The sequence below is a fragment of the Xiphias gladius genome, chromosome 1, assembly GCF_016859285.1.
Source record: "Xiphias gladius isolate SHS-SW01 ecotype Sanya breed wild chromosome 1, ASM1685928v1, whole genome shotgun sequence".
Taxonomy (NCBI): domain Eukaryota; kingdom Metazoa; phylum Chordata; class Actinopteri; order Istiophoriformes; family Xiphiidae; genus Xiphias; species Xiphias gladius.
The window spans coordinates 28,608,389-28,626,504 of NC_053400.1; the positions used below are offsets into that span (position 1 = coordinate 28,608,389).

At 41.2% G+C, this 18,116-nt stretch overlaps 1 protein-coding gene across 2 annotated transcripts in view; it reads left to right on the forward strand.

Moving 5' to 3' along the window:
• tspan4a (tetraspanin 4a) overlaps positions 1-18,116 on the forward strand; it is a 117,890-nt gene that overhangs the window by 17,177 nt on the left and 82,597 nt on the right. Inside the window, exon 2 of one of the 2 annotated variants that reach the window (XM_040124434.1) lies at positions 12,272-12,351. In XM_040124434.1, the coding sequence (XP_039980368.1) occupies positions 12,289-12,351 (63 nt within the window). In that variant the 5' untranslated portion in view covers positions 12,272-12,288. Of the gene's footprint in view, positions 1-12,030; positions 12,352-18,116 lie in introns of those variants that run through there. The other variant, XM_040124385.1, reaches the window with a different exon arrangement.

Below are 18,116 nucleotides of genomic sequence, written 5' to 3' on the forward strand. Positions count from 1 at the left end.
ATACTTTCTGAATACCCTGTGTATGGACATTCACCCACATGCAGTGTGAATTGAAGCACTCAAGAATCCATTATGTACTCATTGTGATGACAGCGAGACTGAATTCACTTGTAGTGAATACATTCTATATAATGAGCAATGCCAATGGGACAATCAAAGACTCAATTTGGGAGCCCAAGTTACATTTCGAACATTTTATGCTTTTCAGTCTGAAAAGCGAGACAAGACAAGGAAAATTATTTTCACAAATCAGATTTAAACCACTAATCTGATATTTGACTCAGATTTAAAAAAGAAATGTTTCTCACTCTGGCCACGTAACTCAGATTTCAGCCTTACCTGTTTGTGTGTGCATGTACAGCTTTGAAATAAGAGAATCCAATTTGCTTTTCACACCATTGGACTGTCTAAGCAAAGACTTGTGAAGTAAACCTTTAAAACAACACTACCTTTGAATAAGTATAGCATGGATCATTTCGTTAAAAGAGGATTTTGATAACACCAGAATGATGTGAACAGATTTTTTTGTTTGAGGTATATAATCTGTGAGTGGGATTCATGTACTGTATGTATGAGCCTGTCAACGACCTGTCTTGATGTTAACACATTGAGGGTGGCTTGCACATGTGCAATAGTGAGCTTGCACATATGTGAGATGTGTGCTGTCTGTGAAATGGATGGATGGAAATTCACAGCAACCCCCCGCTGCTTCTTTCCTCCCGGGGGGATTTTTCTTCCCTTCATGTCCATAAATACATGTCTCACAAAGACAGCATATTTGTCTGTTATTGGGCAGAGTTTGACTGGCAAGCAGGGTAATAACCTTCCAGCTAGGACGAATTAGCAGCAGAATTCAAATCGCAGATGTGACACTTATGCATACATCATGTTTGCAGGTAAGGAGGATTTCACGGGGGCAGAGGAGTGGGGCAGAGATTAGAATCAGTCATGAAGCTGCTGACACCCCATATGGCAGAAATGTTTGATGAATTGATGGAGATATTGATGGAGATGAAAAGATGGAGGTATTTATAGCTGTAAATTACCGTTGTGTGCCAGGACACTTAGGCAGTGTTTTTTCACTGGCTGACTAATGCTGCATCTGGATATAATTTCCTTGTCAGTTTGTAAAGTGGAAAGGATTTTATCACGATTAAGTCAGAGATACTGGTTGTTTGCTTTTGTTTCATCATTGGCCATGGGTAATTATAACACATGAACTGGACTAATGAGAAAGGCACAAGGTATAAATAATGGATGCCAGTCATCCACAGTTTTAGCTTGTTAACAGCTTGGGTATATCAATCACTACCCTGCTACCATTATTTACACACAGTGACATGTGGATTTATTACTCATTAACCCGGTAGTTTGTTTGCCAGAAACCAAATCACTTCTTTACTTTTTTGGTAAATGAGAAGATTGATACCCCTCTCCTGGCTGTATGGTGACTATAAAGCTACAGCCAGCAACCAGTTAGCTTAGCTTAGCTAAGCATAAGGACTGGAAGCAGGCGGAAACAGTTAGCCTGGCTCTGTCCAAAGGAAACAAAACTCACCTACTAGCACCTCTAAAGCTCACAATTTTAAACACAGTGTCTCATTTTAAAAAAATCTGTATAGAAATTGTGGTTTTTGGGGGGTTATGTGCCAGACTTTTTCTTGGCAGGGACCAGTGACCTCCTGAAGTCAGAAACAGAAACTTCGATTTGTATTTTTTTTTTCATTTTGTTTTTTGTGATGATTAAATAAACAAGAGTAGTTAGATTTTCGGTGGATTTTTTTGGTACGCTAGCTGTTTTCCCCTATTTCCAGTCGTTGTGCTAAGCTAAGCTACCTTGTTGCTGGCTGAAGCCCTCCTTATATTAAATAGACAGATATGACAGTGGTATTGACACTCTCATATAATTCTTGGCAAAAAGGTGCATTTCGCTTAATATCAAACTACTGGCTTTAAAACTAACTCATGACATTCAAACATGTGTAAGCACAAATTCAAGATATGTTTTTCTACTCGGGGTGAACATGATGAACAGTATAAAGAGGCAGACAAAAAGTTGTCATATTATTACCCTTTCACCAAACACTGGAGCACACAGGGCTACAAAGGCGCGTTATACTAGCTCTGTTTGCAGTTTGTGTTTCACACCATTTTGCCATTACTTTCCAAACCAGTCCTCTTGATATATAATAATCTTGCAGTTTATTTTGACTCATGCAACTGCAGTTTCGTCCTAGACGATTTGGCCTCTTTGGAGCTCATTTGTAAATCAACGTGCTGGTTACCAAACTTCTTTTAAAGCTCATCAATGCTGCTAATTAGCGCTACTCTTGACTTACCTATTTAGCTAAATTTCTAATAGTGATTAGAGTATTTTGAAAGTAAAGTCAAAGCCCTGTTTACATTATTTGTCTGCCTCCTGGTGTTGTACGACTGTCACAAATAATGCAAAATGATGCGTTGCCCCTGAAAAGCAAGGGACAGCTCTGCATGCAGCAACGAAAATGTATGAATATTTCAAGACTCTTTGTTCTTAATATTTCACCACAAACTGTGTTTGAGTTTGTGTTTGTAGAGTAATCACAAGTTGACAGGCCTTAAAATATACATGAGAATTATGCTCATGCATAATATCAGATACTTTATCAAAGCTAGATCTATGCGTTGTTTCTCGTGTTGTCTCATTTGAGGACATGACAAGACACATACTTGCTGATGACAACATTAAACCTAATTAGTCTTTTTTTCTGTGGAGGAAGCCTGTGCTATAAAACTTGTATAAATAATTAACGTTCAATTTCCTCAGTTCTCTTTCTGCGATGGTAGGTAATTTACCTCAAGGCTGTCTGAACCAGCACCTGAACAAATGGAAAAAGTTGCAAGTTCATCCTTTCTTACCCATGGTGGGTGTTTGGATCCCACCACTCGCTGCCAGTATGTATTTATTCATTGTCAACAAATCCCATGAAAAGACCAAAAGCAATGATGCGTTAGTCTATTCGTCAAGACCTTATGTCATCCCCATTTTATCTATGACCACCCCCCCAACCCCCAAAGCAAATTTGTTCCTACTGAAGACATAAATCTTTAAAAACAGACCACAATTATATAAATTTACTTTTAAATGTCTTGCAAACGCTGACAAATATATTTTTTTCCATTTATTGATGATTAGATCTGTTCAGATTAACCCTGGTTCGAGGTTTGATGGGAATTACATGAGGTCCGGAAACTTGCAAACCAGTAGGAATGACAAAGGTATAAGCTCTCCCACCTTAAAACTTGCGACTGTATAGTAAAGGAAATGTCTGTCAACCTCAGTCTTTACACAATTACAAAGACTTGAGAATCAGCCTAAATAAGTGATGAAAAATGTTTGGGTATATAGTGAGTGTGCAGGGGCTTTAAAAATTATGAAGAAATCAATGAACCACAGTGGCCATGTTCATTGTAAGAAAGGACAAGTCATCCATATTTTTAAACAACAAGCTCTAAGGTATAGAGGAATAAAATGTGTCAGGCTTTGGCTAAGGAGGCAATGGATCAAAACAATCCCAAGGTCGACCCACTAGCTTTTTTCTGGAGATTCCAACTATATCAAGTGAGTTTCCTGAGAGGATGGAGCTTGTTCAGTTGTCAGTTGTGGCTCTGCTGTCATGGGAGCTCAGTAGATGTTGTGATTTTATCCGTAACACTTTAAACCGGCATTAACTGATTTTTTTGGCCACTTGAAGGCAGTGGAAACCAGCTGTGGCCACAACATTGACACATCACCTTATCTGTAACATTTTTAGGTGGAGAGAATGGTGGGGCACCAGCTACTACTCCAGACAGATGCAAAATCAGAAAATTAAACAATTTTACAATTGACATATTGCGCTATATTTCTCGTCTTCCACACAGTTAAATTCAGGTGATAATCCAACTGAGCACATACCTGTTCTCCATTAACTTGCTGTTATGCTGCTTAATTTCCCGTTTGTTTGTGCTCTCAGTTTGGGCGGCTGTTTTTGCAAATAACGACAGCAGTGCTCGGCCAATAGCCAGTCACATTGCAGTGGAGCAAAGGGGAATCAGCACCACTCGGCATTAGATTTGTGCCATCTACTTTCAGTGACAGAGGCTTTGGGCATGTGTATCGTTGTATTACCACGCTCAAAGCGCTTGACATTGCGAGCGTGCTGCTGTCCTCACATAGTGGCCTCTCAAGCCAGGCACAATTTGAACACAATTTTAAAATTGTTCAATGCAGCCACTGACCTTAAAGCGACTATAACCGCCATTTTACAATGCCAGTGTATCAAATGACAATGTGAAAACAATGTGACGTCATTAAAAGGGTTGCTTGTAGTGATGAGCCTGCGGCGAATTGTCAGCTGAATCTGCAGCCCCCCCCCCTTGGCTTTACAGAGCTTTATACCGAGTTCTGGGTACTTGTTTAGCTGACCAGTCCGTAAATTCACTGTTTTGGTTCAGTCTCACAGTTCTTATAACGTCATATACGGCCACAGCAGGCAGCTGTTTTCAGTGGAAAACACACTCAGCACCAATCAGCAGACAGACAATTTGGCAAGTAAAGAGGGAGATATCTACCTTAGGAGTTTCTAGAGACAAAAACAGAGCAAAAGGAGATTGAATATTGGACTTATATCCACCAGTTGGCCAGAAAAAAGATCAATAATCTTCCAAATGAAAGATAATGTTGCCCTGTAACTGCTTGATGTGTAAATAAACAACTGTATGTCAATGCCATGCTCACAGCTTATTTACGCTGTCCCCATGTGGTCAGAAATTGGTCATTGTAGATAAAAATTGTAGAATAATGATAAGTAAGGATTTTTTTTTATGTCAGGAATTAATCCTGAATGATATTGATTTTTAAGTTACTCAGTACCACTAAAGCCACACTTTTTTCTGCTGCCAGCGGGTGGCGCATAGCTCATTGTTTTGGCTGGAAAACCAAAACAATGAGCTGAAAGATGCTAAAAGGCTCCATAGAGCTGGAGGGAAACTGCAGATTCAGTTGATAATTCCATGTCAGTGCGAACGGCTCCTTTCACATTACACATTGCAGTCATTTGATCAGTTGTCAAAATAAACATTTTGATATGAGCAGCTTTAAAGACGTTTTGGTTGAAAGCTTTATAAGAAGCTAGTGAGCGGACCTTAAATATGGATTGTTTTTTCAAACTATTATTTCATAGGTCAAAAATAAATGCGTTTTTTCTCTAGAAGAAAATAGACTACACCAGCCTCATCCTTTAAAAACTGCATGACCTTTGCTGCCCTAACAGGCTGTGTTGAATGTTAGGTCTGTGGTTGGGCAGATCCACAGAGAGTAATTTCTATTTTAGGGGCTGAAACTAACCAGCTTCAAGACAGCGAACATCCAACAGTGGCTTGATATTTATTTGCCTTGATCCACAGAATACCAAAAATGTATCTCCATTCTTCTTTTCAAAATGAATGCGGGTAGGCGTAGGGCCATTCTTTTTTGCTACCCACGTCCACACTCGTTGCTTGTACAACATTTCTGTTTGGCTCTAAGCGTGGCTTACTGCATAATTACATTTTAAACACATGCCTACGAACAATAGGTGGCTCACAAGCTTTTCATGGCTACTTAATTGTTTTGTGTCTCCCTCATGTAAAATCCTTTCGTTGAATTAATATATTAATTAAATATTTTAGTTAACAGCAGTAATTAATGTTGAATCATAATGTGCAAAGGTATTAAGTCATCGTATTCAACTAACAGTGACCAAGGTGTGAGTCATTCATTTTTCACTCTTGGGTCCTGGATATATGGATTCATATCAATCGTTCATGATGGGTAATGTATCTGTTAAGTTTTTTATTCATTAATTTACAATGTTTTGGGAACAATGTCAGGATGTTTTTGTAGCGTCACAGCTCTCGTCTCAGTGTATATAAGTGAAATCTGTTATAAACAGTGTTGTGACTCTTGGGAGAGAAGTGTCAGTCTGTCAGGTAATTGGTCCAAAATGAAATAACTTGACAAATACTGGATGAACCGTCATGACGTTTATGGTTCTCAGTGGTGGAAGAAGTGTTCACATCATTTTGGATAAGTTTAGCACACAAAATGATGCCAAAACCTTTGTACTTTTACATATTAAACTGAAATTTGGGATACTTATCGACAAGAAGTGTGGGAACAACTAAATGTAAAATGTAAAGTGTTTTATAGTGTATATTTTAGTAGGTTCATTGTACAACAAAAAAGTGCAATTTTATTTTTTTCATTTGAAAAATGTGTATTCAATGTCCCCTACTTTCATGGAGAAAAATAAATTAGGTAATTTATGCTGATACATTTAGTAGTACAAGTGCCTTCGTCAGTTTAAGCCATTCACCATGCTTCTGTGATGTTTACATGACAAGTTACTAAGCATTAAAGAGCAGTATGCAAAATCTGGTGGAAATGGGCCCAAAACAGCTACTGCATAAAGGGCTTGAGTAAAAGTGGCAGTATTAAAACAAATACAACAGTACTCCATTCTCCTCCACAAGTAAAAGTTACGCATTTAAATTGTACTTATGTAAAAGTGCATAAGTTATAGCAACAAAATGTATTTAAACTATCAAAAGTAAAAGCTGAATGGTTCTCGTTAGTGTTTTACTCTTATTAGACAGGATCATTGATTTTGATGCATTAACATGTGAATGATATTCAAAAAGATTGTTATATCATCCCATTGTGTTTTGAAGGTATCAGGACTAACGATCAATATATAAAATGCTGACTAACAATATCTTTTCTTATTCTGTATTGCCGTTTCCACTACAAGGCTTTTACATAGTTCATTTCTTATTTCATCTTGTATTTGTCATTCTACAATACTGGTTTCAGTTTTTACCAAACACTGTCAGTATCTTGAGGCATCTACTTTAGTTTTATTGTCCATAAATCTGTATTTTGTCAGCAATTCCCTCATGAGTCGGCTCGGTTTGGTAAAACATGTTTATTTCCTACCAGAGCCGTTGGTGTTAATCTTCGTGGCTCGGATTCCTCAGTGATCTTTGGTGTCGTGCTGTTGTGAAAATGTACTTTCAGTCAACTCATCTGCCTCACACGCAGCTCTGGTTTTGGAAAGTGATGTCCTGAGAGCACCTGAGCCTGGCAAATCCTTGTCACAGTCTGATGTTCTGGTCTGCACATTATTCATGGCCAGAAAATGGCAGGAATGTTGGTGCAGACTTACAGTAAAGCAACCGCTTTTTTGTAAACAGTTTTAATGTGCCTCAAGGGCATTTATTCTACATGTGATTTTATAAATGATAAAGCTTTAACATCTCCTTGGATGAAGCTGTTTAATGCCTGGAGAACGCGTGTTTTCAAGGAAAGATTCGGGCTACAGCACTTTTAAAATTCTAAAAAAATATCTGCATTAAGATGACTAATCACTGAGTCATGATGAAAAGAAAACTGTTTATCTCAAGATAACACGATAATTAATTAAGATGTGGCGATAACAAGTCTAAAATACTTATTAGCATCTGCAGCGGCTCTTGCCTCTGTATCACTGTAAATGTTGCCTATATGAACTCGCATAATGGGCGCTTCGTTGAATCGTGCCACTGTAACCTTGATTTATCACCTCCTCATAGTATCCAAGGAGAAAAAAAGGTTGCCTTAAAAGAGGCATACAAAGTCTTTCGCTTTACTACAGTAGCATCAAGTTAAGAGCAAGAACCGCAATGATTTTTTTTGACGTTGCATAAGCTCAACTTCAACCAGACGAACAGCTCTAAATAATTTGCCAGACTTGTGGAAAGCCATTCTCATCTCATGCGCTTATACTGCTGCTCTGTGCACGCTGCAGTTATCCTTGTAGGCTGTTTTGTCATTTAGTAGAGATATTCATAGGAGACTCATATTCCAGCTTTAAACAAGGGAAACCAAGCCAGCCTCCTACCCCTTTATGACTGCAGGGAGACCCGCGTGCAGCACACAGCGCGCTTTATGTAGCTGACTGAGCACATCAGTCCATTTACATCACGGCGATTCATAAAGTCCTTTCATATGTGCCCCTACCTATAAACCGTCAGCCGTAACAGAGATTAATTTCATAATTTTGTGTATCATGTTTCCATGCAGCAGCCAAAACTTTAATTTTTCCCATCTGTGCATTTGTAACATGCTGAGGACATCAAAGCCACCGCCACCCCCCGGGGTGCCACTGCAAACTTACTGTGTTTGTGTGCTGGTTTATGTGTGTGTGTGTGTGTGTGTGTGTGTGTGTGTGTGTGTGTGTGTGTGTGTGTGTGTGTGTGTGTGTGTGTATGTGTAAGAATATATGTTTGAATCTGGGATAAAGTTGTGTTTGTGTGGTGGATGTGTTAGGTTAGGGGATGATATGAATGACTAGGAGTGAGGTGTTTTGCGTCGTGGCGTCACAGTATATTACTGACAATCTTCTTACTCCCATAATGAGTCTTCTGCTGCATAATTAATCCCGGTCTGCATAATTCATGGAGGTGACAGCAGATTGTGCCAATTACTGGCATAATTGACATATAAGTAGGATGAACCACATGTTGTATAAATAGGACATATACGCATATATTCCCTGCGGATTGTGATTCATCAGTAAGAAACATGTATGAATAGGCATGGAAAGGTATCTTTGTTTACAGTCATCGTTATTTGTTGATAATTAAAAGCAAGTCATGTTGTTTTAATAGATGCTGTAGATACTTCACAGTCAGGGAATTTATAGAACATGAAACAGTGAACAGATCTGTTGCACCGTCAGCAGTGCTATCGCTAGCTAGTTTGGCAAAGTCATCCATTTGTTCAGTGTAAAAATAACAATTTTAGTGACTTTCCAAACACCACCGAAGTATTAACTAATTATTTAAATGAAATAAACTCAAACTGTTTGAGTTAATAGTGCCTTAATAAACACCTTTTCCCACAAGCCCAGGAACGTTGCGGGTTTAAAATCACCAGCTTGACAACTGGCAGGGAACTGCACCACGATGCTAAGGGAGACAGGACAGAGGGGTTACAGCTAAAAGGCTGCAAAGTGCATGGGTAGATTTTGTGAACGAAGGTGACGACCCGAGCATAGAAATGTAGTGACACTTCCTCTGCCGCTTCTCGCTTGTTAAATGCGGGCATGTTCGTTAGCAAACACTGCGTAAATCCGAAACCGCCTCCTTTCACCAACAATTTACATGACTTTTTGCTTCACAGACTTTGGTTTTGTTGGTATGTGTAATCTTTGAGGCAAGGGACATGGAAAAGAAATAATCCCAAACACCACTGACACTTATCCACAGCCGGCAAAGACTTAACTATCTGGCACTGCATCTCTGGCACTGCATCTTTTTTTTTTTTTTTTTGCCACAAACCTTTTTTTTTATTTGGACCAACCATTATGGAACTATAGAACCTCCAAGTCATTTTTTTGCAGTCCTGCATTGCCAGTAATTATTGTTGATTAACACTTAACATCACAAAGGGTTCAAATTCAAACAGCAAGTGCTTAAGATACTAATCTAGCTGATCAGTAGCTAGCCCCGGAGTGATGCTGGGACACTGGCTCTGTATTTTCGAAAGACTGTATGCTGCGTCCGTGCCGCTATCATCCACTGTTCATTACTTGCCAGTGTTAAAATCTTCGGATGAGGACAGACAGAGTCCAAAATCTTTCTTATCATTTTGTTGTTGCCTCATGTCAAGTAATGTTTTGGGAGAAATCACAGTCGTGCATGCTCTTTTCAACAATGTCAGTCGTGCAGTAAGTCACATTCACTCTCCTAGGCCGCCACCTCTGTGGTCTGACAAAAATGCACGCAGGAGACAAAACAGAAACCCATTAAATACTTGATGCAGCCATTAATAAAGTCAGCACCTTTGCAGCTCTGAAGCATCCCTGTGGACCCATAAAGCCGCTGACCCAGATGGCAACCTGGTTGTGGACAGCATGCAGTTGTTTTGTGTGAATATCAGCAGCAGTGCACGCTTTCCCAGTACGTTTGTACGGAGGCACGGTTTAGGCGATTTGTTTGTAGTGTGGAAATCCGTGCCGAGCGCAGGTACACGGACACTGTGTGACCCAAGCCCAGGTCCAGAGGGAGAGAGAGGGAGAGCGAGGAACATGACTGAAGCCAAGCGTGCAGAGAGCAGCCTGGGTTGTGCGCAAGAACAAGCTCTGCATGTGGAATGAGTTCCAGGCAGGAGGCAGAGAGGAGAGTAGGAGAAAGCACTAGCGCAAGTACAGCAGGCTCCTCAGCACTGGTATGTCACCAACACACCAGCCTCTCTGTGCTTCAACAGTACATTGTGTGTTTGTGTGTGTGTGTATTTGCGAGTGTTAGCTGGTTATCTGGTAGATGGTAGGGCATGATTGGCGTGTGCACGGTGGAGGATGGGGCTGCGAGACACTGATTGGTTGTGCTCCCTCATAGGGTGGAGCCAGAATATGATTGACTACTCCAGCCTTCGCACTGCCAGGTTTTGGGGACAGTTGCCGAGGAGGGATGGGGTGTTTGAGATTGTGTATGTGGAGGGGAGAGCGTCGGAGCCTGTGAGAGAAGGGAGGAAAGAAAAGGGGAGGGGGACACAGAGAGAGAAAGAGAACAGGAGCATGTGAAGAGAAAGAGGGAGGGAGCTTCAGGCAGCAAGGCTGGACTACCGCTCAAACACTGCAGTCTTTCTTTTGCTTTTCTGAGGAAACTGTCTTTCTCTTCTCCCTGCCTGTCTCTCCTTCTTGCTCCTTCTTCTCTTGCTGCTTGGCCATGACCCTGGTGGACACCTTGATCTCCTTGCCCACCTAGAGAAGAGGAGAATAACGTTGTAGCGGAGGAGGGAGAGACGAGAAGAGGGGACACCGCACACTTTGCCTCACTGATGAGAGTCTGGAAATTAATTAACCGCCGTCAGCACAGAGGGGGGAGCGCAGAGAGGGGCTCAGAGTGAGGTGCAGGAGGAGAATAAGAGGGGGTTGAAGAGGGTGAATTGCTAGATGTGTGAAGAATAGGCTGTAGAGAGAGGCAGAGTAGCCCCTGGACACTTTTCAGAAACGAATAGGACAAGTTAGGGCAGATGCAAAATAAGCAAAGAGGAAATTGTGCAGGGCAGCAATTCAACAGGGATACTAATTCAAGAAGCCAAAGAATGGTCCGCTTACACACGTTGTTCATCCATTTGTGCTTCTTTTCAATCTTCCTCTCACGCTCATAAGACCATCCCTCCCTCCCATCTCCTTCTCTTGTTTAGCTCTTTCTCTCTTTTTTTTTTTTTTTTTTTGCATGTCAGCAAAAGCACATCGACAGCCACAACCACATGCTAAACACTCAGACACGACTTGAGCATAGCATTTAATTCTCAGTGGATGTGTGATCTGTTACTGAGTAGAAGAAGTTGATTGGCCGAAGCAGGGGGTGCTATTACCTCCCGGCGGAGAGCACCTGCTCAGGAATTTCTCATGAGACCAGGTAGGACGTTTCTGGATCATTTTGCCGAACCAAAGCAGCTGGGGAGGTCGAGTCGAAGCCCTCCAGTCGTTTACCTGATTGAACTGTTATGAGATGAAACTGCAAACCGGCTTATCTCCAGAGAGCATGACACCTGTGTTTGAGGGATTACAGAGAGGGAAACAGGGATGTGCAGATGTGTATGTGTGTGTTGGGATTATGTCCTAAATACACCGAATTACACGGGTGTTGCGGCAGGATTATGCAAAGTATCCTGCTGAATATAGTGGCACTAAAGGATTAAAGAGAGGAACTCAAGTCAAGTGAATGGCAGCACATCATCTTCCACAGATTAACTCAGATCAAGTGCGATCACACTTGGGTTATAATTAAATCAGCAGTTCCAGGGTTTGAAAGGGGTCATAATTATTTTTGAGCTAAACTGAGGATAGGTAGAAACATCACTGAAACCATCTCTCAGCCCTCAGTGGAATTACTTTTGTCTCTCACTGTGGACTTTGTTCAGACCTGAAGTACACAGAGTGACTATTGAGGACTCCTAAAGCTCATTCGGCTTCCATAATGAGACGCTCAAGCACAGATGAGACTCCGTACCGACGTAGTCCGTCTTTGGACAGTAAACCCGACACTCCACCGTTCACTTCTGGCTTTCACCGTTTCAGTGGAGAGTTTGAGTATAAGCGGCCACCCTTTGCGTTTGGCTTCCACACGACAAAGGGGCCGCAAACATCCAAGGGGCGCTACGCCCAGGGGAAGAAGTATGTGGTGTTTTACCTGGACCTCTCCTTCATATTCCTCCTAGAACTGCGGCGCTGCAGGATGGCCGAGGGTTGCATGATGGCCCTGCGATATGGAATGGTCTTCTTCAACCTTCTATTCTGGGTGAGTCTTTTATCATACATTTTTCCATCTCCGAGTGTGTGTGAGTTTCGGGGGAAGTTTGTTTTGCGGAATGTGGTGTTTTGCTCGCTGGACTTTTACATTTTTGTTCCTCTGTTATGTATAGTTTTCTCACCCTCTTTGGAGGGAGCTCTGTTATGTGCAACCAGAGTGATGTGAGAGGAGTGAGGAGTGGGGAGTGTGAGAAAGAGACAGATCATGCATTTAGATCATGTGTACAAAGCCCACTGTGTGGGTGAGTTGAGCTTTCTCTGTTCCCTATACAGTACTCGAGGTGTGGGTGTACACTGCATTGTTTGCTGTGTTTAGCTTTCACATATTTAGAGCTTGCATTATTTTGTAAACTAGTTAATCGCAGTGTGTGTTGTAATTCTTCACCTACCTCTGACTCTGCTCCCCACACCACAGGGCTTCGCAGCCCATCAAGGCATCTGCTGTCAATCTGCTCTATCTGGCTGATCGTATCTGTTTGCCGGGGGGATGTTTGAGCTTTGGTGTCTGTCTCCCTCTGTCAGTCCCGCTCCGATAGCCCCACAACAGATCACTTTCATTTGCAGTGTGAAGCCTGTCATGTTCCCCGGCAGCGATCCGCATTAAAGATCTCGATCTTGTGCCACAGATACCCTTTGTGCAATCCGTTGCAACGTATCACGGAGTTTTGAAGGGATGCTGGCCTCTGTGGTTACCTTTCTGGGATTACTTTGGTTTTTTCATATGTCTGTTCTTATTGGTAAGGGAATAAGATGAGGCCTAGAATGCTGAAATGCAATCTAGTTGCCAAGATGCAATCTCCCTTGAGGAATGAGTAACCTCTTCACCTCCACATCTGCTGTCAGCTATAAGCCACTGTCAAAGAGAGATCACAGCGTTTGTTATTAGTGCACTCTCTCGCTGTCTCTCTGTGTGTGTGTGTGTGTGTGTGTCTTGCCGCTGGGGATAAGTAATGACCACTTGACCACGATGAGTTATAGCCTTCTCCCCTACTGAGAAGACAATCATGTTATGATCCTCAAGGTAAGAACAGAGGAGCTCTTCCAATATAAAGCTTGTCTTTGAAAATAATGCATCTGAGTCATAGTAGCAGCTGATGGCCAATGTCAGACCTGTGTCACCACAATTTCAACAGCATTTTACAATCTGTTACATGCCAACTGGTTGATCCAGACCCAGTTTTCTCGCGTCTCATTCAAAATTTAGGATTTAAGGAGGTGACTTCATAGGTTTTCAGTGTCACCTCAATACTCTGCAGACAGTAGAGTGGATTGGACGGCAGCTATCGGACCCGACAGTCAACACAGTATGACAGTATCAACACATATGTATGATTTATTTAATTTCAGGAGCACAGAGGTTGCCCTAATCAACAACAGCTCTCACTTAATATACAGATTATTTTTTATCACTGAGTTTCCCAACTCCACCTGCTCAACTTTTAATAAGTTCTTACATGGTTTCTGAGGAGGGAATCTCTATTAAAAAATATAATTAATCAGTCCAAAAATTGAAAACTTGTATTTTCTTGAGAAATACACTGCAAATAGAGTAATGTAAATATCTGCCTCTACACCATGCAGCAAGAAAAACAGGTTTGATTATTGATCTTACAATTGACTACTTGTTTAGGATTGTGATTCTGAAAGAGGTGCGAATTGAGTGGTCAGTAAGAACTGATCACAACTTGAATAGTCAATCAGTCTGACTGGCAGGAACAGATTTTGTAGAAATGTTTTCCTTTTAAATATATCAGATTTTTCACATGTTTAAAAAAACCTTTTTAAACTGATCTTGAACCGGAAAAGGAAGACAGTAACGATAATATATCGCAACATGTTTTTGTACTGGAAGACAACCAATCAGCGTAAGACTCCTGGCTTCTGCAAAGTGGCAAATTGGTAGGTCTGGTAGGGAAGTTGCTGATTCCCCAAAATCAGAAATTAGAGTGGTTGTTGCTGATTTTTCTATGGACACAGTCATTTCACTAAAGTACCATATTACAGTGCCAAACTGCTGCATCAAGCATCTGCGAATTGTCTTTGATCCCAAATCAAGAAAATAATGATTTTCCATTTTGAAAACGCCTCACATGATTACAAAGAATGACAGTAGCCTTCTAAGAGCAACGCTCCACTGACTTTGTAATGGACAGAGATCACTCCTCTTTGTGAACTATTGATTCTACATTAAAGTTGCCGAGCTGTAACGTTGACATTTATTTACCCCCCCCCCCCCCGATGATTCCCGTGTGCAGGAGCAAAAAACAACAGGCAGAAAGGACAAAATGAGGACACAGAAACAGGAAAACACATTTTACAAGAGATGGGGAGCAAAACATCAGCCTGGATGAGGGCTGTCTGACAACACATGACAGCTCCGTGCAAGGGAACCACTCGATTCTGGCAGTGTTCACAAAGCTCTGCATGAGATGAAAGAGAAACTTCAGTTCACCTCAGTTCACACTAAAATGAAACTCAGTAGTCTAGTTTAGACAACTAAGTTTCTTGCTTTGTGTTAAAACAATTAGTCAGTTAGTCAGTTAGTCCCCAGAAAATTAATGGCCAGTGATTTTCATAATTGCTCAAAATGGTCCAAAATCTGCTTTTCAAACTTGAGAATTTCCTGCTTTTTTCTCTGTTTTGATTTGAAGTAAATTTGTTGCCTTTGGCTCTGGGAACTTGTCATTGGTATTTTTTTTCTACCATCTTCAACATTCCTTAGCGTGAAAGATGAATTCATTAACAAAAATAAAGTCCAATTAATCAATAATGGAATTCATTTTTTGTTGCATCCCTAATTCCATAATTTCTTCCTCATTTGCTGGCTGGAGTCCTGCTCAGCAGTGTTGTGCCTATTGCTGCCCCCAGTGGCCAAAAGCTGTGTAGCACCAATACTGATGAATTTATTTGAATCATTATATAAGAGGCCGGAGTCTTAAAACTCATGGCCAAAGACAGAAATATACAATACATTCATGGGTGCACTTGAGCCTCATTTCCATTCCCACAGTTTGCCATTAATGGATGTAGAAATGCCCTTAAAAACCCATTTGCATATCAATACTTGTGCCCGCCCCACCACTCTTTAGACCTGTCAGTGAAAAGAGCAGTAGCAGAAGAAGTGCGGCTTCACCGACTGCTTGTCATCGGCGAGGTTGTCCGGGAGCACCAGAGCGGCCGTCATTACGCACAACCATTAATCACGGCTGCGGATATTTATAGTGCCCATGCCGCTAATTCATCACATGTACCTGTAAACCATCATCGCAGTGGTATCTCAGTCATCATTATTAAACGTCAGAAGGAAGGTCAATGAATTATTTATGGAGCTCTGAAACAGACTTTACAAAATGCTTCACAACTCAGGATAAAATGAAAATATCACCATGGGGAAATGATGGCTCGAAATGCAATAAAAAGAATGACACAATGATACAAATCAATCGTAAATAATTTTAAATTAAAGTTTATAAACGCGCCGTCGATTAACTTCTTACAGAACGCCGTCTAGACTGCAAAAACCATAACCCAATCAATGACGCTGGCAAACAACCCCAACTGCTTCGGTTACATGTCTCACCTCCCTATCACATCACCTGGAACTATCTTTGGAAAAGTGTGTGTGTGGGGTCTGTACAGTATGCATGTGGCTGTTAACACTGCCACATGCTGTGTGAGAGGACAGTGTGATACATGAAAGACAAAGAAAATGACCGTAAATAACAAATACAGTTCAACTTAAAGGAATACTGTAACCCGTGTTTTCAATATAAAATACTGAACTCCTGGCAGATCTATATTCTTGATACATATTTATATGAATAATTATATATTATTATCATTTTGATTGTCCATATTATTATTTTATTATTATTTCCGTCTATTCTGTGCACACCTGTTGCAGGTCTGTCCATCCTGGAAGAGGGATCCCTCCTCTGTTGTTCCTCCTGAGGTTTCTCTTTTCCCCTGGTTACAAGGTTTTTCTTTTTTGTGAGTCGTCCTTATCTGAATCGTGGGTCTACGGAGAGACGACGTCATAAACTGTACAGAATTTGATGCATTTTGAGGCAAATTTTGACAGCCTGAAAAGTTTCTAGCTTGCTCGTTTGCAAACGGACAGCAGCTGTTGTCATCTCAAATTCACAGCAGTTATAATGGATTGCAGTGGCAACCCAGGGTCATGGCAAATAAGATGTATTAAAAACTTGTCAAACAACTCCTAGAGCATGGTCCACTGCTCTGGTGCCCATCTGTATCCTCAGCACGTTCTGAACATCCATAATTTCACCCAAATACGACAAAACATTGCCAATTTCACGACTTCCATTGATCTCTAGCCTGGTCAATCTGTTCGTCTTTGTCACGCCGCAGCTAGGTTCCCTTAAATCAGAACTATAATTTGATGGGAGTTTCCCCAAACTGGATGAAATGAAAAAGATAAGTTACAGGCCTCGTGGCGTGTGAACTGTCTCTCAGTGGTACGTTTTCAGGTCAAATGTGTACGAAGGTGTTTAGGATTGAAGGCCGATCTCCCCGCTCTCTTTTCCCTCCCAGCTTGTCATCACACTGCTCCTTTGTGTCGGGCAGCAACCTGCCAATCACCCGTGCTGTGCTGCCCTGAAAGCAGAAGGAGGTGGACGAGAACCAAATTGCGGTGGAAGTGGTCAGGATGCCTTTTGTTATTGTGGCCGGTAAAGTAAGACCAGAAGGCGATGCGAAACACCTTCTGAGGCGATTTCTTAATTGAACAGATATTTTTGTCTCCTTTTGACAATGGTGTTGATGGTGGATCCTCGAAACACCAACGCCTCGATTCATTACAGGTCTCTGGTGACGGTTTAATAGGAAGCCAGTCACATTTTGATACCGTTTTGCGTCAGCAGCCATGAACGCTCAGTTACACCTCTGTCTCCAGGTGGGGAAGTGCCAATTATCTGCTACCTCCTGAACCCCCGGGGTTAAATAACGTCTAACCAGTAGGCACAAAGTAATAAAGAAAAGAAAATCAACTCTGTACAATCAAAATGGATCTTTCACAGTGCAAGTTTTTTTTTCAAAAGAGAAAAGTTGATAGTTAATTGATAGATAAATAAGTACAGGCTATTCTATTATTTTTTATTTACTTCATGTTTGCTGCCCAGCATGTGAGATGGTTTTGTTTACATTTCTCCTTGGTTACTTATTTTTGTTTCCATTGTGACTGAGTGATTCCATCAATGAATCTTTTTGCTCACTGTTGTATATAAAGCATCATTTCAAATCCCCTTTCTGAGTGGACGTATTTGCCCCACTGCACAATGGAATACCATTTGGCAAATATCTAGAAACGTCTGAATTACATTTTTTATTATTTGTAGATTTTATTCATTAATTGTCTAAAACTATATATTTCTGTAAAGTGAAACAGATGACAGGTCTTTTGGTTGACGATTAGAGAATTGTGGGAAAATGTCACTTTTCAAAAGTGGATGAAGTTGTGTTTTCAGTCATACAGGCTCATGACACAAATCCGAAGTGTCAGGATTTTTCTAGGACAAACAGCGTGGTCATGATGGCGTCACTGGCTAATTTGCTCTCAGGGCAACCGCAAGAGGACATGGAGTCAAACCTTGACGGGTTGGTGAGAACGGTGGTTGTGACGGAGGTCAGGAGCTGCTGGTCTGCAAGTGCAGATGACAGTATCGGTTCCAGATGACAGGCTGCTGTCCTGCCTTAGGAGCGACTCTGTTAAGCTTTGCAGCTTTACAGAGGAGG